The sequence below is a fragment of the Saccoglossus kowalevskii genome, chromosome 16 (assembly GCF_978046115.1).
Source record: "Saccoglossus kowalevskii chromosome 16, keSacKowa6.1, whole genome shotgun sequence".
NCBI classification, from domain to species: Eukaryota; Metazoa; Hemichordata; class Enteropneusta; family Harrimaniidae; genus Saccoglossus; species Saccoglossus kowalevskii.
The window spans coordinates 1,591,927-1,614,767 of NC_140656.1; the positions used below are offsets into that span (position 1 = coordinate 1,591,927).

Below are 22,841 nucleotides of genomic sequence, written 5' to 3' on the forward strand. Positions count from 1 at the left end.
ATTAGGTATCAGTATGCATATTGTGCAAATTAGTAATCAGTATGCATATCAGTAATCAATATGCATATTACGCAAATTAGTAATCAGTATGCATATTATGGAAATTAGGTATCAGTATGCATATTATGGAAATTAGTAATTAGTATGCATATTGTGCAAATTAGTAATCAGTATGCATATTAGTAATCAGTATGCATATTATGCAAATTAGTAATCAGTATGCATATTATGGAAATTAGGTATCAGTATGCATATTATGGAAATTAGGTATCAGTATGCATATTATGGAAATTATGTATCAGTATGCATATTATGGAAATTATGTAATCAGAATGCTTGAATTTCAAACCAAAACTATTCAGGTCTTTATAGTAGCCATTGTCCTTCAGGCACTTATACAAGTTTCTTTGAAATTGTAATAATTCGTTTTGAGATATACCGGTAGGTGGTAAATAGGTTAATTATTATGCAAATTAGGTAGTTTAGATGAATACGTTCAACCTAAAACTAATCATATGATTTTTTTTTTATCCAAAACAAATCAGGTCCGTATTATCCCAGAGTATCTCAAGTTTCATCTGTCCAGCGGTTATTGAAACAGGAGTCAAAAATAAATACATTTCTTTTTTAAAATGGAGCCTATACCTGCATCAAATTTTAATCAATATTAATGTTTTTTGTGCATGGCCATTTAAATGCTTAGACTGTAAATGAAATAACTACAATGGAATCTTACTATGATAGTAATATTAAATTTATTGCATCATTAAAAATACAATTTTCATTGGTTGACAGTAACATAATGCTAGTTATTAAAATAAAATAGATAGATGATTTCAAATAATTGTTATAAATGTCCACCAGCTTGGTCATGGGAAAATAAAGTGAATATATTTTTTCCATTATTTTCTTTTATTATATTTACATATAAATGTCTTCACAATAATGACAGCATAAGGTAATAATGCCCAGGTGATGGTCAAGCCATAAATGGAATGGAAGAAAGCTTAGAAAGAACTCCTGTGTGCTGAGAGTATTGGAGACACATTAAGATTAATTCAAAATTTAAGATTTGTTCAAAAATTAACTAATTATGCAAATTAGTTGATTAATATGCACACATTTTTACTCAAAATTAATCAGGTCTCTGGATTGTTCTAGAGCATCTATGTAACAAGTTTCATTATCCAAATTAGGTTAATTATATGCATGTATTTTTACCCAAAACTAATCACATCTGTGCATTAGTCCAGAGCATCTATGTACCAAGTTTCATCAAAATCTAATGAATGGCTCTTCAGATATTAGTGGAAGAGTCAAGGAACAGCTAAAAATTAGCTAATTATCATGCAAATCAGGTAATTATAATGCATAAATTTCAACCAAAACCTAATCAAATCTGCGCATTAGCCCAGGGCAGCTACCGGATTCTGCCGTAAATTCGCCCATCCGAAAAATCACCCTGGGCAGTTTCACAGCTGGTGGGCCCTTATTTTCAAAAAATTATCATCAAATATTTTTAGGAGGCTTATATTTTCATTGAAAAATCCACCTAAGCCGATTTTCAATGCAGGCTGTTGGTCCACTTAAAACGAAAGAAACTATTACAGAAGCTAATCTAAAATTGTATACATCTTTTTCTAACTGGATAAGAAAAAGAGATCACGCATCTTTCTCCAAAAAATCACATCAACGAACCTCAATTATTTGGTTTCATTTTATTAGTAACGAAAGTATATTCTAAGTTTCAAATAACAATGAACACAATTGCATTGCTTAGTAGCAAATGATTCGGTAGTGCAATCCGGTCATGCTGCGTTTTACAAATGATTATAATAACGTGCAAAAAATAAATTCGTTGAATTGTTATGAAATGCAAAAAATTTCAACTTATTCTATCATAAGCGAATGACTCTGATCGCATTTTCAACACACGAAGCTGTAGAAATGAATATCCTCCATGTTTTGACCTGAAATGGTGTTCTTTGACCTAACAGGTTAAATCGATAATTAACGAATGAAAACGATGGATGATGCCAACGTGTTCAAATTACAATAGCTCATTTGAATATGTTAATGTTATTGAACACAGCGCAGAAGAGATTTGCTGATGTTGTTGTACGATCTTTTGGATTAGATTTTGATGGGAAAGCGACATGATTTGTTTAAAAAATTAAATTAAATCAAAGAAAGCTTAGAAAAAACTCCCATGTGCTGATAGTATTGGAGACACATTAAATATAATTCAAAATTACTTGTCAGAGATAGTGATACAAAAGCCAAAAACTAATAATGCACATCAGAAAATTAATATGAACATATTTTAATGGAAAACTAATGAGGTCTGCACAATGTAACAGACCATCTATGTACCAAGTTTTATTGAAATGTAATTGGAACCAAAAAAAATTATAAATTATTATGCTAATTAGGGAATTAATATAAACAGATTTTAACCCCAAACTAATCATGTTTGTACATTGTCCTAGAGCATCTTTGCACTAAGTTTCATTGAAATGGAATAATTAGTATTTTAGATATCAGTGTGATAGCTTAAAAGTGGTTAATTATGTAAATTAGTAATTAATATGTACAGATTTTAACTCATAATTATCCAGGTCTGTCCTACAGCATCCATGTACAAAGTTTCATTGAAATGTGATGATTAGTACTTGAGAAATCAGTGTGAAAGCTGAAAATTAATTAATTATGCAAATTAGGTAATTAATATACACAATTATTCACTCTAAAACTAATCAGGTCTATGGATAGTCCTAAAGGATCTATGTACCAAGTTTCATTGCAATGTGATAATTAGTACTTGAGATATCTGTGGAAAAGCTGAAAATTAAATAATTATGCAAATTAGGTAATTAATATGCACACATATTTATCCCAAAACAATCAATCTCTGCATAGTCCTTGAGTATCTATGTACCAAGTTTCATTTAAATGTAATGCTAACTACTTGAAACATCAAAATCTGAAAATTAATTATGCAAATTAGGTAATTAATATGCACTGACATTACCCTAAAAACTATCAGGTCTGTGCAGTGTCCTATGACATCTATGTACCAAGTTTCATTGAAATGTAATGATTAGTGCTTGATACATCAGTAGAAAAACCGAAAATTGACTAATCATTATGCAAATTAGGTAATTAGTAATACAAAAACTAATCAAAACCAAGCATTAGTTCAAAGCATCCATGTACCAAGTTTCATCAAAATCCAATGTGGTTCTTTAGATATCAATGGAAAAGTCATGGAACAGCTGAAAATTAGCTTATTATCATGCAAATTAGGTGATTAATATGCATGACATTTTACCAAAACCTAATCAAATCTGCGCATTAGCCCAGAGCATCTATGCACCAAGTTTCATCAAAAACTGATGTATGGTTCTTGAGATATCAGTGGAACAGACGGACACACATACATACATGGTAACTGTAAAGACTCCCATTGTGAGCGACGCACACGAGAGTCAAAAATGCACATAAATAATGTAAATATTTGTTTAAATCATTGAAAATAGTGTGTCACTGAGTATGGTTAGGTACTGATTCATTCCCAGAATGCCACTGCTTGAGAGGTGCTATTAAGTTTGAGTTGGGTAATCATTGTTATGAAAACAACAACTAGGCGGGACACGCAAATTAGATTTACCATGATGCATTGGTGTAATTCCAAGGTTCCATAGATTGCAGCTCAGAATGTGACCTCAACATTTTATATCAGATTGAATTTTATATCCCAGAAGAGTTCTCAAGAAATGACAAAATGACCTATGCTACATAGTCTCACAGTAATTGTTGAATGTGTTCAACACAGGTATCAGTGTCATACAAAGTGAAACCATGGTGATTATAGTTATCTGTACAAACCTCAGAGAAACAAAAACAACATTCAGGTAAATTTGTAGTAGATTAATGGCACCAGATGCCATGGTTGTTGACGTTGAAGAGCACTCTGGAAAATGTGACAGACTATAAAATGGAGATAGTAAATTAGTGGATTAGGATTAAGTCACATATGTACGTGATATTGAACTGTCATAATTCTATATGATATGTACATTTATCAATACATCTACTGATAAAGATACTTCCTGATACTATCAATGGTTACACTTTCTTTTTCTTTAACATTTCCTTGACAAAGATGTTGTGTCTGATGTTTACAACCAGTAATAAGAAATTTACCACGTAGGTGGAAACACAGACAAGACAGCAATCATGAAGAACATAATATAGTATATAGGCAAGATACACAGAACCCATGTTTGCAAATATAGATGTAGAAAGTAGTAAAAACGATCCGGGATGACTGATAAATTGACCTGTCAAAATACACAGAGGATTAAGTATTAGAATCAACACAGATTTGTCATTAAAAAAAAAACAGTTTTTCTACATAAAGACATTAGAGGGCTCTCATACTTGAGACTAACATTGCATATATCTATGAGCTTACCTAATACATACTGCAGAAAGAAAAACACAATTCCAAATAAACTATTCGGCATATTCAACATACTGTCTTTACCCAGTATGTGTTCTACTACACCAAATCCTCTACCATACCTAAGAATACAAATGGAGATATTTCATGACATGAGAATTAGAGGCATAAGACTGAATCACATATAAATATATTTTATTTTACTAATTCACCCATTCAGGAAAAACAAAATCAAAGTGTCAATTAAGTATTCTGCAATACCCAGATATATATTTCAACAAAAAATAAGCTTATAAATTACTTTATCAACAATTTATTGAAATGGTAAATTAAACCAATCTGACCAATCACAATGCATCAGTAGATTCATACTACCTGTATGGAATATCTTCCACATTCATTCATGAAATGAAGTGCATATTAATGCACACGTTGACTGCTCCGATAGAAGCGCATGTAAACCATCAATTACCTTAATTGTATACTGAATCATTCAAGTATTGCTACTTTCAGTCGTAGACACAACAATGTCATTTATGTAAGCACATATGCTACTATTAGAGCAAATACAGTATTAATTTGATAATTTACAAGGAGCCAAAGTGTATATTACACTTTTTAAATCAAAGAAAGCTTAGAAAGAACTCCCATGTGCTGAGAGTTTTGGAGACACATTAAATATAATTTGAAATTACTTAGCTGAAAACTAATTATGCAAATCAGAAAATTAACATGAACAGATTTGATTGTAAAACTAATGAGGTCTGCGCAATGTAACAAAAACTCTATGTACCAAGTTTAATTGAAATGTGATTAGAACCAAAAATTTATGAATTATTATGCTAATTAGGGAAATAATATGAACCGAGTTTTACCCCAAACTAATTAGGTTTGTACATTGTCATAGAGCATCTTTGTACTAAGTTTCATTAAAATGGAAATTAGTACTTTAGATATCAGTGTGAAAGCTTAAAATTGGTTAATTATGCAAATTGGGTAATTAATATGTACAGATTTTAACCCACAATTATCCAGGTCTGTCTATTCATTGATGTGTGATGATTAGTACCTGAGATATCAGTGAGATATCAGTGTGAAAGTTGGAAATTGGGTAATTGTGCAAATTAGGTGATTAATATGCACAACTATTTACCAAAAACTAATTGGGTCTCAGCATAATTTTAGATTCATTGAAATGTGATGATTAGTACTTTAGATATCAGTAGAAAAGCTGAAAATTAATTATGCAAATTAGGTAATTAATATGCACAATTATTTACCCTGAAACTAATCAGGTCTCTGCATAGTCCTAAAAGATCTATGTACCAAGTTTCATTGAAATGCGATGATTAGTACTTGAGATACCCGTGGAAAAGCTGAAAATTAACTAATTATGCAAATTAGGTGATTAATATGCACAAATATTTATCCGAAACAATCAATCTCTGCATAGTCCTTGAGTATGTAAGTACCAAGTTTCATTGAAATGTAATGCTCACTACTTATATCAAAAGCTGAAAATTAATTAATTATGCAAATTAGGTAATTATATGTACTGATATTACCATAAAAACTATCAGGTCTGTGCAGGGTCATATGACATTTATGTACCAAGTTTCATTGGAATGTGATGATTAGTACTTGAGATATCAGTGGAAAAAACGAAAATTGACTAATCATTATGCAAATTAGATAATTAGTATCCACGGATTATTACCAAAAACTAATCAAAACCTAGCATTAGTTCAGAGCATCTATGTACCAAGTTTCATCAAAATCCAATGAGTGGTTGTTTAGATATCAGTGGAACAGTCATGGAACCACTAAAAAATAGCTAATTATCATGCAAATTAGGTTATTAATATGCACGGATTTTTACCAAAAACTAATCAAATCTGCGCATATGTTCAGAGCATCTATGTACCAAGTTTCATCAAAATCCAATGAGTGGTTCTTTAGATATCAGTGGAACAGTCATAGAACAGCTAAAAATTAGCTAATTATCATGCAAATTAGGTAATTAACGAGCATGGATTTTTACCAAAACCTAATCAAATCTGCGCATTGGCCCAAAGCATCTATGCACCAAGTTTCATCAAAAACCGATGTATGGTTCTTGAGATAGCAGTGGAACAGTCGGACACACATACACACATACACACTTACACACACACATACAGACACACTAACTGCAAAGACTCCCATTTTGTGCTTCGCACATGGGAGTCAAAAAATATTATTACAACCTTTTTCACAATTTAATTCAGTTGCAAAGCCTAATACAGTTCTTGAAAAAAATAATGCACCCTAGTCACCTTTTGACCATCCGAGTTTTGGTCTTATGGTCTGTTTTAGGGAGGGGGGGGCTGGTACCTGCACCAACCCACTTGATGATGGCATGGGATTCCTAAAACCCATACAAGTCAGGGGTCTGGTGCAAACAGGTGCCATATACCTCACTTGAATATTTCTTATGTTTACTATTTATTTGATAATATTATTAAAATTGCATTCAAACTGCAAATCTTTGAGGACTATTTTCTGAAAAATAAATACACCATCAAATAAAATGAGCTAGATTTAGATTGAGTTAGGAGGCTTTGTTTGACACTCACCATTGAGTTAAAAGGCTTTGTTTGACCTTGAAGGTCAGCTGCATTATAAACCCTCAAGTAATCTCAAACTAAGGCATGCTTTTAATATATCATATTTTAAGCTAAAACAAAATCATTTGCACAGACATGGGGGTGTATATTTGCAAAGCGGGAATACACCTTTAAAGGTACCAAGCATCTGTGGTCCATTACTGAAATCATTTGTTTAGTGAGGTGCAATATATTTGTTATGCCTAGATTTCTCAATTCCCCAATTAGCGTCAGACGAGATGTAATGATAGCAGAGTGAGTGTGGTAGGGTACAAACCAGGGCAGCTAGAAGACCTATTTAAGACAGCTGAAAAACATGGATTTCCAGTTGAAAATAGACTGAAATAGAGGTGTGGTACGTGTGTGTTTCAAAGAATAAAATATGACCATGAAATAGTTTTTCAACTCCCAAAATATGTATACCCGCAAAAAATGTGAAATATTACAGCCAAAGATAATTTGCATGTTCTATATTCTTGCTTAGGCAGAATAGTGTGTGATTTTCTGGCTGGTACGAGTTACTTGAAAGATGATGGCAGTTTTATTGCAGGGGATTTTTACATTGCGAGTTGGAAACATTGATGCTCAGTGCACTGCGACTCTGCATGTTCGGAACGTTCAGAAACTGTCCTACCTTCTGGTTTCTTGAACCCAGGTCACATGATATATGCAAACGATGAACACGCAAACGCTATCAATTCGAAAACCCCAAATTGATTTACGGCTGTGTTTGAATACAGCAGTTATACAACACTCATAGCCATTATAATGTAACTAAATTATACTTCAAGTGAGATACTTTCAACAACATGCATGAGTGAAGATATTGAGTGAATTATTTGAAAAACAGTGGGAAAATGATTTCCATAATGACAATATAAAGCAAATTGGTTAAGGACAAACAGAATGTTTGAGAACAAGTTAAAAGCTGAAAGCTACTTTGTTAAATATCACTAATATTCAGCTATCTATGACCTTAACTAGATTAGGAGTTACTAATTATTGTCTTAAAATTGAAACTGACAGACATAAACAGATTGCAGTTAATTCAATCAATGTACACAAAAGTTGAAGATGAAAAATTTGTAAATCCCCCTTCTATATATACAATATATATATATATATTTTTAGCTCCGCTGACGACTTTGTTTGTCAGTGTTTGTCGTCCGTGTCAGTGTTTTACTTTTTCGACTTCTTCTTGAAAACTACAAGCCTGAATGCTTTGATACTTTGTGTATATGTACCTTGGGTAGACCTCTCTCAGATTTGTTCATTTTGTAATGATATCTTCAATTCTCTAATTTTGGTGAATATTTTTGTCATGTTTGGTAAAAAGTGATCTTTTTGACTTCTTGTTGAAAACAGCAGGTCCAATTGTTTTGATATTACATATATAGGTACTACATGTGGACCTCTCTCAGATTTGTTCATTTCATGATGATATCTTTAATTCTCTAATTTTTATGAATATTTTTGCTGAAAAGTAATATTTTCGACTTCTTGTTAAAAACAGCAGGTCCAATTGTTTTGATATTACATATATAGATACTGCATGTAAACCTCTCAGATTTGTTTATTTCGTGATATCTTCAATCATCTAATTTTGATGAATATTTTTGTCATTTTTGGTAAAAAGTGATCTTTTTGACTTCTTGTTGAAAACAGCAGGTTCAATTGCTTTGATATTACATATATAGGTACTACATGTGGACCTTTCTCAGATTTGTTCATTTTGTAATGATATCTTCAATTCTCTAATATTGGTGAATATTTTTGTCATTTTTGGTGAAAAGTGATCTTTTTGACTTCTTGTTGAAAACAGCAGGTTCAATTGCTTTGATATTACATATATAGGTAATACATGTGGACCTTTCTCAGATTTGTTCATTTTGTAATGATATCTTCAATTCTCTAATATTGGTGAATATTTTTGTCATTTTTGGTAAAAAGTGATCTTTTTGACTTCTTGTTGAAAACAGCAGGTTCAATTGCTTTGATATTACATATATAGGTACTACATGTGGACCTTTCTCAGATTTGTTCATTTTGTAATGATATCTTCAATTCTCTAATATTGGTGAATATTTTTGTCATTTTTGGTAAAAAGTGATCTTTTTGACTTCTTGTTGAAAACAGCAGGTTCAATTGCTTTGATATTACATATATAGGTACTACATGTGGATCTCTCTCCGATTTGTTCATTTTGTAATGATATCTTTAATTCTCTAATTTTGATGAATATTTTTGTCATTTTTGGTGAAAAGTGATCTTTTTGACTTCTTGTTAAAAACCAATAGTTCAATTGCTTTGATATTACATATATAGATACTACATGTGGACCTCTCTCAGATTTGTTCATTTTGTAATGATATCTTTAATTCTCTAATTTTGATGAATATTTTTGTCATTTTTGGTAAAAAGTGATATTTTTCACTTCTTGTTAAAAACCACAAGTTCAATTGCTTTGATATTACATATATAGGTACTACATGTAGACCTCTCTCAGATTTGTTCATTTCGTGATGATATCTTAAATCATCTAATTTTGATGAATATTTTTGTCATATTTGGTGAAAAGTGATATTTTTGACTCCTTGTTGAAAACAGCAAGTCTGGTTGCTTTGATACTACACATATTTGTTCATTTTCTAATGATATCTTCAGTTCTTTAATTGAAATGTGCATTGCTAACAGCAGAGCTATCTCAGCCAACAGGCTGCTAATTGTCATGTATTTTTATTGATCTTTTACAAGAAACAAAAATACTTGTGAAAATTATTTAGTGAGAGGAGAACTTCAGTTTGTCTAATTTGTGAATATATCTTTATCAGATAAAATGTTTTACTATAAACAGTAGAGATAAAACTGTCGCCTTGAAAAAGCATTTTGATAAATAAACACTACTACATGTACAAGCAATATCCACTATGCACTACTTTTTAGGCAGATTTTATTTCTGTGAGGTAAAAATACACGAATTGACATATAATATTTTTAAATTTATATTATCAGTTATACTCCTTTGCCTGAAGAAAGTCCATGTTATAAATTAGTCTCTTCACTGCAGTGTTTTTGCTGCCGTTTGCCAAGTGACGAAAAAAAAATCAGAATGGCTAATAAAAAGTTTCTCCAATTCGTCATTTGGCAATTGCTAAAATTATAACGAAAATATAACAAAAATGTGTAAACTTTTTCTATTTGCCTGCCAAGAAAGATTTCCACGTGAAAAAAATCAAAACACGTAAACACTTGTCTAATTATCCTAAAACAACTCTAGTACGTAAGGCTGATTCTAATTGGGTATCTCGTGACCTCATTCCGTTTGTTATCATCACGTCATCATAACATTCTTTTAAAATGGCTGCCAATATGCAAGGCTCCGCTCGTAGCAAACAAATTTATCAGGGTACCCTTGACAGTTTCGTAGAAGGACAAGTAAAACCACCTCCTTCAAAAAAAGACAAGTCTGAGGCTCATCACGAAGTTGAAATAAATGTCAGAACGAATGATAAACCTGAAAGTACCAAGAAAATGGGAAGTCGCGTCAACCGAGGTGTGCGTGATGACTGGGTTAAATCATATCCATGGCTAGAACTTGATTACCTGAAGAACTTGATGTTTATTAAAGAAACAAATAAACAAAATATCTTTACTAATGGATGTGATAAACTGAAACTTGACAATGTGAAGAAAACATGCATCGACAAGGGATCATAAACAAGCAATGCAAGATAAATTTTCATTCATGGAATATGAAGCATGCAATGAAAAATGTGTTTGCCGAAGCGGAGAAGGCTGTATTGGCAGCCCTACGCAGTATGTACTGGTACGCCAAGAAAAATATCACGAATGTAATATTGACATCTATTGCAGACTATGTTATATTATGTAATACCAGAGGTACATTATTTGGGGTTTGCAATGCGCATAGTACTGTATGGTGACATCATGCCAAGATCCCATTCAAGTCTCATCTCGTAGATAGCGAGATTGATGCTACGACCTTCTGACATGACATAGGCTGTTTGTAATAAAACAATAAAACATGTATTACCACATTCATAGTGAAAAAATGTAATACATCGAAAATGTATAGAAAATATAGTTATCTTAATCCGTACTATCGTGAATAGCTATTTTGATCCATCTGGACACCCCAGTATCCTAGTTACCTCGAATTGCAACGCTTATGCGAAAGCGAGTTGGAAACGGGATCTTGGTATCATGTCACCGTAGTTGCAAACCCCAAGTAATGTACAAAAAATGTACCTCTGGTGATACTAATGTTCACTTTTATTACTTGAACATGTTAATAAATGTCAGTTACATCACAAAGTTGTTAGTTTCATATAAACATTATATTTCATGCTTAAATTGTACTCCCCTCTGGGGTCCCACTCTTTTTTATAGTTAAATTAATTTTTTTGTGTATAAAAGCTCGGTTTTCATTTGTCAGCTTCTATGTGACAGAAACTGGCTACAGAAAATTATTTCTGGCTAATGTTTTGGAGGTTGCAATACTAGTAGCCACTTGGCTGTTATTCTCATACTTCTAGGGGAAACACTTCACTGAACAAGGTTATGTACCCAAGGCCAACAAATCTATCTTCATGTATTTTATTAATCTTTTGCTACAAAGCCACCATCTTTTTCAGGATGATCCAGTTTAATAATTTTTTGTGTAATCTGACTGATTTGACAATACTGAACTAAGTGTTGGTTATTAGTCGATAATTGGTAAATATAGTAAACAAAACTGAAAATTCTTTGTGTTGCTCTAAAGTGAATTATAATTTGTGATGGGTTGCATGTTTCCATCAGCCTGCTTTGCTTGTCGTCCAGAACTGGTTACTACAGTAAATACCCCCCCCCAGTCTTGATAAAAAGTCAATGCCTGCCCCTCTTTGTGGCTTTGGAAAATATACCCCCCCCCCCAAATAATAAATGGTCATTCCCTTGGTAGCCTGTATGTACAGTTTGTTTTTATGATTTTTTTCCTTTATTATCTTTGTGAGTTTCATTTTCAGCAAGTTCAGTGTACATACTTTTTAATTTGTCAGACACTGTGTTTATAATATTGTCATCATTGGCATCTACATCAAGTAGATTGAAAATGTTTTTAACACTGGTGACCCAGTTGTGGGTATTCTGACTATCTAAACGGTTCCGAGGACTGAATGCTGTGTGTATATGCCTGCATAATCAAATAAGAGCAATATGGTTGCTGACCTTTAATTCTGTTTTTTTTTCTCTTTCTTTCTTTTTCACAAATACCAAAAACATTGACAATGTTGTCTATGGTAATCGTGGTATGGGAGTTTATATAACGGGAGTTTATATAACTTTATTGACATTATTCATTTTGAATAGAACATAGTCCAATCTATAACTAGATAACAATTCCTAAATACATATTAACAAAAACATATTAAAACAGTTTAACAAAAGGGCTTGGAAAAATCAGGGAATTGATAATTACTGTATCACATTACCATACTTTCTTTTATAAAAATGCCAAGCTGTATTAATGTGGAAATGTTGCCCATAACGTATTTAAATTTTGAATCTTCATCCATCAAATGGAAATTAACAGTCAAATAATTTCCTCCTAATTGTAATATGTTGTGGGCATTTCATAACATAATGGAATTCATCCTCAATTGAATTTGTGTTGCATCTTGTACATTTCCTGTGTTCAACTTTAACCTTTGGCCTTAAGTGCCTGCCTTTCTCAATCATTAAGGGATGGTCATGCACTTATTCTTAGTTTGCATATTCTTTTTCTTATTCCACCATCCTTAACATTATTTATATACTCCTCCATTTTAAATTCTGTTTTGAATAATTTATATGTTCTTAGTTTATTCTGTTCACCTGTCCCATCTGTATTTATAATTTTTCTCCAATTTGAATCATAGTCAGTCTCTAAACGTTTACAAATTTCTTGAATGTTACTTCTTTTTTACCAGTAATTTCTTGCATTGACTTAGCCCATTTCCATCGTACTCATCATTGCCTCATGGACTAAAGTATTTTGTTTTTGTTTTTTTTGTGCTTGTTCTTAACCAAAATTTCAATAACATTTTCTTAATAAATATTGACAGCGAGTATATGCCTAATTCTCCTCTTACTGCTAGAATTGTGGATGATTGATTTATCTGTAATAATAACTTACATCATTTTAGATTTAATTTTTCCACTGGTGTTTTGTCAATATATTTTTCAATTCCCCAAATTTCACACCCATATGTTAGTATTGGTCTAATGACATGGTCAAAAATATTGACCCATGTGTTCATATTAATGTTAGTAGATATGATATTAATACCTGGACGTGAACACTTTAGAGCAGCTGACCGATTCATTGAAATCACACGTTGCTTCGTAGTCTTTGTCTTCCTCCTTCTTCATTTCAACGTAATATGCATATAGTGAAAGCCCAAGACCCATGAAACATAATGTTGTTCGTGTGACCCGCTGCCACGCAGGAAGCCGTCTCCTTATTCGCATGGGGGAAGACGCCATTTTAAAATACAAACATACGTGGTCATACGTGGTTAATCTAGTTAATAATTTATTCATCCCGGAAGACGCCATCAACTGAAGAGTTTTTATGAAAATAATAAAAGTCGTTGTATTGACTAAGATATACTAACAAATTTTACAGTTTATAGACATAAAACAGTTATAAATTTAAAAACTGCCTTTGACCAATCAGAACAATCGCCGTGACGTCATCAGGGGAGTTGCACGACACGATTGACTGAAAAAAAATCGGCTCATTTAATATATTTAATATCTATAGCAATGAAAAACTCGTCTTATTAGTAAAACTACGCCAAAAGGATAATGGAGAAAACTGATGTAAAAGTGTTTTTCGACCAGACTCCAGCAAACTGTTGAAAGTAACCACAGGCTTTTTCTTTAACGTGATCATAGCAAGTTACGAAATTCGTGGAGAATGCAGAGGCACGTTGATTTTACTCTACTACTATTGCTTAAAATTGATGAAAATGATTCCAATAACTTTTACCAGTGACAAGTTACATAATTAGAATTTATTTCGAGAAATAACAGTGTGTGTGCATGCACAGTTTGAAAATGTTGAACGTAATAAAATCACGCGTAGAACTCAGTGGAAAGAAACCATGCAGTCACGGTGGCAGCAAAATGGTTGTCGGTTGAATTGTTTTGCAATAGGCATGATTTTAGAGCCTGTACATACACGCGCGCCAGGCCGCAAACAAATTGACAAATCAATTGACAAACCTAGCCTACCCAGCCCACGTCAATTTGAATAGGAGCCCCCCCCCCCCCCCCCACACACACACACACCAGGCCCGTAGCCAGCACTTTTGAATAGGGGGTTCGAAAACAACAATAAATGATATATTTATTTATAATATTCAAAAAGTGTTTTTGAGCTCTGTTACTTACATTTTTATATTCTCGGTTTTAAATTCAATTGGTTTACTTTGTGTTACGTTGGTAAGTTATTCCACATAACATTTTTGAACTATTTTACCATTTTAGAGAAGGGGTCCTAGGCCATTCCCCACCCACAAACACACCCACACCCTTGATCCATTACAGCAAAATGTTGTACACATAAAAGACAAGACTGTACGTATCTTAGCATTATTGTCCAAGTATTTTAAGGTAGAATGCTACTCACGAGCTTTTTCGCTCTTCACAGATGTTAGTGCACATAAAAGTGACACAATTTCATGTCGAAATCTGTCTACAATTATTCATTTTAGTATTAGTCAATTATGTAATTTTATTTCTGTTCAGAGCCTCACCACACCGTACAAAATGTAATGGGTAGAAAAGTGCATATCACGTTTTAAAAACAATACAACATCCATGTAAACATATGGTACTAAGTTAAGCTGAATTCATATTTATCTCGTCGCTTTAAAACTTTTAAAAGATACAGAGCTAGTTGATATATGGTGTGGCAGTTTGTGTAGCGACGAAGTAAGCCCAGACTGTCAGTATTTGCATAAATCAGCCTTTAGATCATTATAAAATAAACATATAAAATGAACATATAAAAATAAAGTGATGATTTACTTAGTTTAGTACTTAGTTTGATTGGCTTTATCATTGAAGTTTACGCCTTAGAGTCTTTTTACTGTTTTGTAATTGGTTAGAGTTTTGAAAATGAATAAAGAGAGTTTGAGTTGGTCTTGACGAGCACAGTACGATAGACGCAGTAGAGAGAGAGTGCAGTCGAGGCCAGTCGAGAGTCCAGTCCAGGGGCGAGCCTTGAGGCAGTCCAGTCTTGGGCGAGTCTTGAGTCAGCCTTGCGACAGTCTTGGGGATTTTTCCCCCGGGCGCCGCGTCTTATAGAGTGCTCGATTGACCGACTAAGACGAGAGCTGAAACGTATTTCGTTGTGTGTGTCTTATTTGACTGAAAAGTATAAGTGACATTCCCGATCCCGTACCTCAAGGGGACGAGATATAGAGACGAGACGAGATTCCCCCCTGACAGTGTGGAGAACCCCGAGAGAGAGGTTTTACCCCTGATAGTTGTGTCAATGTCAAGAACGGATTGTATTGGATCTACGGTTTCCCGTGACAATCAGGATCGTGTAATTTTGGCACTTACGTACCATCCTTTAAATGTCAGGATTAGAAACATTATGTACAAACATTTTCACATTTTACAGACCAGCGAGGAGACAAGTTCTACGTTTCCACTAATGCCTACTACTGCCTGGCGCCGTGACACTAATTTAAGGAGGTTATTGGTGCATACGGGTGAAAGGGGAGACCCTGAGAAATATGGTTCTGTCCCGTGTAATCGTCCTAGGTGTAATACTTGTCCTTTTATTACAGACTCTAATCGTATATTTGGTCCCAAGGGAGATGTTGCGGTCAAATATCCGTTCAGTTGTATCACTATGAATGTTGTATATTGCATCTCATGTATTAAATGCGGGAAACATTACATTGGTTCTACAGTTCGTCGACTGGTGATCGGTTTGCTGAGCTTGTATCATGATTTATATTTCAGTCAGTTTGACAGTGGTTGCCATGACATATACTGATAAAGGTTAATGACAAGACCAGATGGCGAACTGGTCGAAATCAACCAAAAACATCTTATGACTCTGCAGTTTTTAAGATACAAGACAGTAGCTGTAATTCTAAACCAATGTTGTTTGCGATTTTAACTAAGGTGGTATCTTTGTGGAATGTTAGTGCGAGATTATTACCCCATCAATATTAGTTGGCGTTGACAATGTATAGAAATGTTTTCTCTAGACAGCTTGACGAGTAATTAATTGATTATGATGTGTAAAACTTTCATGTGATTGGTTGTTTGTTTGAAGGCAAGGCCTTGGAGTCTCTTATACTGATTGTAATTGGTTAAGGGGTGACAAGAAATAAAGATTGATTTAATGCTGTCTTGGGTGAAAACCAGGGACTTGGCAGAGAATCGTTTTGGGGAACATGAACGAAGCTTGTGTGTGTCTTTTGTCAGCCTAGCGTGGAAACGACCGAATCCCGGTTACCTAAGTGAAAGGTTTTTAACCATCAAAAATACCTATCACACATCTACGGCAAACTAGACAGAAAAATCGTTATTATCCGGTTTCACTTCATTTTAATTCTAGTGGACATAATATTACAGATATGTCTATTTCTGGTGTATGTGTTGTCAATGGCAACGAAAATCAGCTCAGGCGTGTCGAGGAAGAAACTATATTCCGCCTTGGAACTAAAGAACCCCATGGTATTAACAAACAGTTCAACTCATTTGTTGAGCTCACTACCTAAGGCGCGTTATTTGTTCTATTGTGGATTTTTTTGTGATTCTAACTTATAGTTCATGCGCGTTCTTACGTTCCTATGTTCTACCTGTACGTTATAACACTTTCTTCTATGCTATCGATAAAGAGCCATTGCTCGAAACGTCTAGCTATTTTTAATAGTTATTTAGGACTACGATTACCAAATATTATCTTCTATATATCATATTTATCAGTCCGAGCAGCGTTTATTTATTTATAAACTTTATTAACCGACCACTTCCAGGCATCGTGTGAAAGTGGGTGGGCGTGGCTATTCAGATTTGTCATGATCACGTGGTTGATCAGCTGTATTCATGGATCAGTAGTACGTACTGTTTTGGATTTGCTTGGTATGTATGAACCACGACAGTTAACGATGATATTTTTTTGTAAACTTTGTTCCTGCGTTATATACATATCAGTTTGTTACAGCCAACTAACGTCCATTTCCCTGTCGTGTAATTGTAGTCACCGTGAGTCGCTTTCCAGTTTGTCGTCTTGCGCTTGATCTCCATATTATGTATATGGCATTATGGCGTGTTTGACGTACTCTTCGTCGGAAGTGTCTGCCGGACCTCGGAAATTCAAACAAAGCACAGTATAGATACATTTAGTTTATAAATTCGGCATTCCTTTTATTATTTTATCGGCACAACAAATCCATTCCCCGTAAAGAGACGACGGCACGAAATGGTGCATGGTGGTCACATCATCCCTCGCACCGAAGGCGCCAGCTTGCTAGGGGAATCCAGGAGCATACTCCCCCTTAAAAATTTTGAAATCTAGACCCTCTGAAACGCTATTTCCTGCATTTTGAGGGCAAATTTTGCTGGCACAAATGGTTTCAGGTTGATTTTGGAGGGGCGACGCCGCAACATTTTTTTCGAGGGGGCGACACGTTTGGATTTGAATGAGTGTGATTTCAAAGTTGATTTAAAACGATTGTAATATCTAACTAGCCCAATCATTGTGCAGATTATATGACATAAACATCTCACCAGTTCACACGTTGTAATTGTCGGTGAATTTAGAAATGAGATAAATACTAGTATAACAGTAGTTTGCACTATGTTCATTACGATGGCATCAATTTTAAATATTAAAAAATATGAATTTGAGTCAGCGAAGTACCAAACCTGATTGGCAGTTCATCGCTATGTATACAATAAACATATGTGACTATGTATATAAAAAATAGTATATTTTATTTGGCACGAAATAATGCATTGAATTACATTATCTATGGTCAATAAACATGCAACAACAACAATAACAAGTAACAAACATCAATAACAAATAAAACAATAAGTAAGCAAAGAAATATAAAATATTAGTAGTAATAAGAACAACAAAAAATTTCGATATTGTTAGACATTATAATTTGATGAACAAATTTTCCGAGACTGTTAACAATGAAACTATCATTTGAGGTAAATAATTTTTTTAAGTAAGTTATTCTTAGATAATTCTTGAATTTTTTCATCATAAACTGAAACCATATTTAAAAATTCTTTACGACTATTCTTAATTTCAATATTTTCACAGTCCATGAATGCATGAGTTTTACTGCCAACAGCCCCTAGATCACATAATGTACAAATTCTTTCTTCTGGAAGTATTCCTTGATATCTCAACTTTTCAATTGGAAGTGAATGAGCTGAAATTTTAAACCTAGTTAAGCTGGTTTGATGTTTCATATTTTTCATAAGATCCAGGTATGGCTCAAATTTGAATGCTAATTTTATTTTGTTGTATGTTCGTAATTTGTTATTTTCTGCTTTTTGTAGACTTTGCAACCAACTATTTTCTACATACAATTGTTTTAAAATTTGAAATATCAATCCCAGCTAGACTAGTTTCAGTAATTTCAAGCAGTTTATTAATATATGTTGTCCAAGTATTACCGGTGCTATTTTTTTCTTGGTTGAAAGCAGAATACACCAATTCATTACATTTATAATTCTTAAGTCTTTTCCAGAATTTCAACATATGTGTGCAGAGTTCAATAATAATAGGGTAGCATCCCAACTCTGCTCTGACAGCATTATTATTGCTTGCTTTCTAATGTACACCCAAACCCTGCTTACAGAATTTGATGTGAAGCTGTTCAAATTGGGTTTTGTCACTACACAATTTATCAATGAATGCTTCATTAGTAATAATACTATTTTGTTTTGTACAGTTTAAAAGTGAAAGCACCCCTTACTTCTGACCCATACATGATAATTGGTAACACTGTACTTTTATAAAGATGTATGGCATTTTGGGGGAAACAGTGTGATTCCCTAAATTTAAAGTTTGTGTAAGTGTACCCAATGCACGTAATGATTTTTTAGCTAAGCAGTCTATCGCTATTGTGAAATTTCCACTGCTTTGAAATGTAATTCTCAGATAAGTATATGAAGGTACTATTTGAATTTCCTGATCACCAAAATAGAAAACATTGTCAAGAGTTTTCCCCCTTTTATTAAAAATGATTATTTTTGTCTTATTAATATTTACATTTAATTTCCACGTCTCACAATAGGTACTGAATTTGTCTAGGTTATTCTGAAGCCCTTTGCTTGTGTATGTCGAGCCAATCTATTTATCTGGGTGATTTTCTGACGAAAAACTCCAGTTTTGAGCCAAAAAATGCCCGGACGTTAGATTCAGTTTTAACCTAGCAATTCAAGTCAACATCTCCATAGAACTCGGAGGGGGTTACAATTAAACAGAACGGGTCTGGTTGTGGGGTCATGTCGACACTGAGGCAGGTGAATACCATAGACCTTAGTTCTATGGTGGATACTTAATAAAATACGTCCTGGATTCGATATCACCCCCCCCCACTACCCCGAGTGGTAAACAAAGACTGTATATTATTGTTTGTTGTTATGAATGCGTACATACACAAACAATTATCATGTCGTTTATCGGTCCGTCAGACTGAGATCGTGCCCAATTAGTTCGTCGGACTGAGATCGTGCCCAATCGGCCCGTCGGACTGAGACCGTGCTCAATCGGTTCGTCGGACTGAAACCGTGCTCAATCGGTTCGTCGGACTAAGATCGTGCCCAATCGGTTCTACGGACTGAGATCGTACCCAATCGGCCCGTCGGACTGAGACCGTGCTCAATCGGTTCGTCGGACTGAGACCGTGCTCAATCGGTTCGTCGGACTGAGATCGTGCCCAATCGGTTCTACGGACTGAGATCGTACCCAATCGGCCCGTCGGACTGAGATCGTGCTCAATCGGTTCGTCGGACTGAGATCGTGCCCAATCTGTCCGTCGGACTGAAATCGAGTCTAATCGGTCCGTCGGACTGAGATCGTGCCCATTCTGTCCGTCGGACTGAGATCGTGCCTAATCTTCTTGCTCGTGAGTAATGTCCCAAAATACATTGTAGAACATGCACCGAATTTGAAATATAACGCGTTTGACAGAAAGATAACCCAAAATCAGAATACCAGAATTTCAAGTATACAAGTATCAAATTTTACTTGAATTAATTATTAGCCAGGCCCTGTCTGAAATGACCTGAGCTGACCACGTATTTTTATCATACATGCCGCAAAAACATTTATACAATATTAGATATTGATCATGCAGTGTTAACTATGTCGATCAACTATGATGGACGACTTTATGACGTTCTATATGAGAAACGAACACGTGTAATGTGTGATTGTCATGACAACAGCTGATTCTGTCTTGTAACTGAACGCTATCCATGTTCATTTTCTGTGAATATCGATTGTTTTGTGAGTTGACGAGAAGGTTTTAGATATTCGATTTCTACATGACATCTGTTGAGTCTCACAAATATTCGTTTTTTGTATGTGTGTGTGACGTCACTGTTGTTGTCTATGCACAGGGAAACTGCTGGGTATTATAATTATCTCGTTGTTGAACGACATAGCATTGTTACAACATGGAAGCTGATGGCGTCACGACAAATGGCTTGGTAGGAGGTTTTGAACATGCCTGCGTCTGCTTAATTGGGTTCCTTCTTTCAGCCTATGCTTTGAAAGTAGAGATACACAAGACAAGAAACAGTAACTATACCGCTGTGTGCGATTTCAATGACCGTATGAGTTGTACGAAAGCATTTATGTCACCGTGAGTACCTTCTAAAAGTATTCTCTATTGATGTGTTAAAAATATATAACACTTTAATATGTGTCAATTTAGAATTAATTATAATTAACTTGTTTACTTGTTACATTTTGTTTGTAATAGTCTTGTAATGTGAATATAACTGATTTAACCAAATAAACAACAACACGGAACATAGCTTACCCGTTTCAACCAAAATGACAGGTTCATATGTATTGGGACTGGTGTCACGTGGTCGGAGTATCACTTATTCATTAATAGCCTCCTCAAATTGGAAATATTTCTATGCATATTTTGTGAATACGATGCCCATGTGCTGGGATACTCAACGTGATGGTGCTTATTCTGCTTATATTATAGATTTGTTCCAAGTATGGATTTTTTTGTAACTATTACATTTTTTGTTTTGTTTATTCATCAGATATGGTAAAGGGTTTGGTATCATTGGTCCGTTGTTGGGTGAAGACCATTTTTTGAATTTTCCAAACAGTATACTTGGACTTGTCTTTTACACACTTCAATTTATGATCGGTAAGTTTTATTTGTGACTGTTTATTTCTCATTCTCAGTCTGTATATAACTAACTCATTCGTCTTTCAATAACATTTATACTGATGAAACCTTTGTAAACCGACAATGGAATAGTGTGTCATACATATAGCAGCATTTTAAAATCCGTGTATGTGTATAAAGCATTATAATATTATTGTCTGCTTCAATTATAAATAATTGTTGCTTATTTCACCTCTATCAACCCAATATCGCACTGTGTTTAATTTTGTGTGTTGTAAATTCTAAAAAACATCAAAGTTATTTGCCTCATTTCACTTGAGCACTGGTGCCCCTCCCCCCTCATGGAACGTATCTCCATGCAGATGTGCACCTGTGTGATGAGCAATTTTACAAAGCTATGCAATAGGCCAGGGTTTGATTGAAACAACCAATAGTCAGCAGCTTTTTATCTTCAAATTTACAAACGGTGCTAATGGGTTGTTTGAATTATGAAGACGACAGGTACCTGGGCTGTATTTCCGCCCTCTGCTGACAGTCTATGATCTATTTCTATATTACAGGTCAGTTCTTCTACTCAAGCATATCCATGGTTTATCTATTGTTTTATATGTCCATCATTTCCTGTATCGGATCCCTCTATCTGGCTTACATACTTTATTTTGTACTCAGCGACTGTTGTGTTGTTTGCATTTCAACATATATCGTCAACTTTACGTTGTGTTATTTAAACTATATAAATCTCTAGACAATGAACCAAGGATCATACATTTGTATTCAGTGCTAATACAGATCGCATCATAATTGCCGTAAACGAATACCGCAAGATGAATGGAACTTACCCTTATTTATCAAACACGATTTTGAGGAAACCTCAAGTTTCCATTGATAAAATCTCAGACTGGCCACAGTATGTTGTAGTAGCATTTGATGTAATTTGCTTATGTGATGCCATATGATGTCCTGTACTTGTGAAATATTCAAAGACGAATTCTAAGTTATTAACAGTTCCTTGAAATACACCCTCAAAGACATGTTCTTATTATACTTAAATAAGCAAATAACACCGAATAAACGGCAAGGTAAAGACTATGTCTAATTATAGTAAATACGTACTGCGTGCGTGACTCGAACCGGCGCTCGCGTACGGCACCTAATCGCCTAGCTTCACGCCACTACACGTCTTCCCCTCGGCCACCGGGCATCCCCAAAAAAGGATGCTTAATAACCGAGCTTATTACGTGCAGAGAACGTGAAACCCGTCCACGCGATACGCGCCACACAGCATGGCCAGAATGCGGCAAAGGCCTTCAGATC

At 34.3% G+C, this 22,841-nt stretch overlaps 2 protein-coding genes across 2 annotated transcripts; one reads left to right on the forward strand and one right to left on the reverse strand.

The window, feature by feature from the left end:
• Positions 1-732: 732 nt before the first annotated feature.
• LOC100376428 (vitamin K epoxide reductase complex subunit 1-like protein 1) lies at positions 733-13,644 on the reverse strand. Its single transcript, XM_002736651.3, has 3 exons — positions 13,439-13,644; positions 4,478-4,587; positions 733-4,343 (listed from the first exon to the last, which is right to left on the reverse strand). The coding sequence occupies exons 1-3, from the start codon at positions 13,633-13,635 to the stop codon at positions 4,129-4,131; spliced, it is 522 nt and encodes a 173-aa protein (XP_002736697.1). The 5' UTR covers positions 13,636-13,644; the 3' UTR covers positions 733-4,128.
• A 3,546-nt stretch (positions 13,645-17,190) lies between these two features.
• Positions 17,191-22,554, forward strand: LOC102805472 (vitamin K epoxide reductase complex subunit 1-like protein 1). Its single transcript, XM_006818824.2, has 4 exons — positions 17,191-17,265; positions 20,773-21,017; positions 21,436-21,545; positions 22,088-22,554. The coding sequence occupies exons 2-4, from the start codon at positions 20,830-20,832 to the stop codon at positions 22,270-22,272; spliced, it is 483 nt and encodes a 160-aa protein (XP_006818887.1). The 5' UTR covers positions 17,191-17,265; positions 20,773-20,829; the 3' UTR covers positions 22,273-22,554.
• Positions 22,555-22,841: the final 287 nt, after the last annotated feature.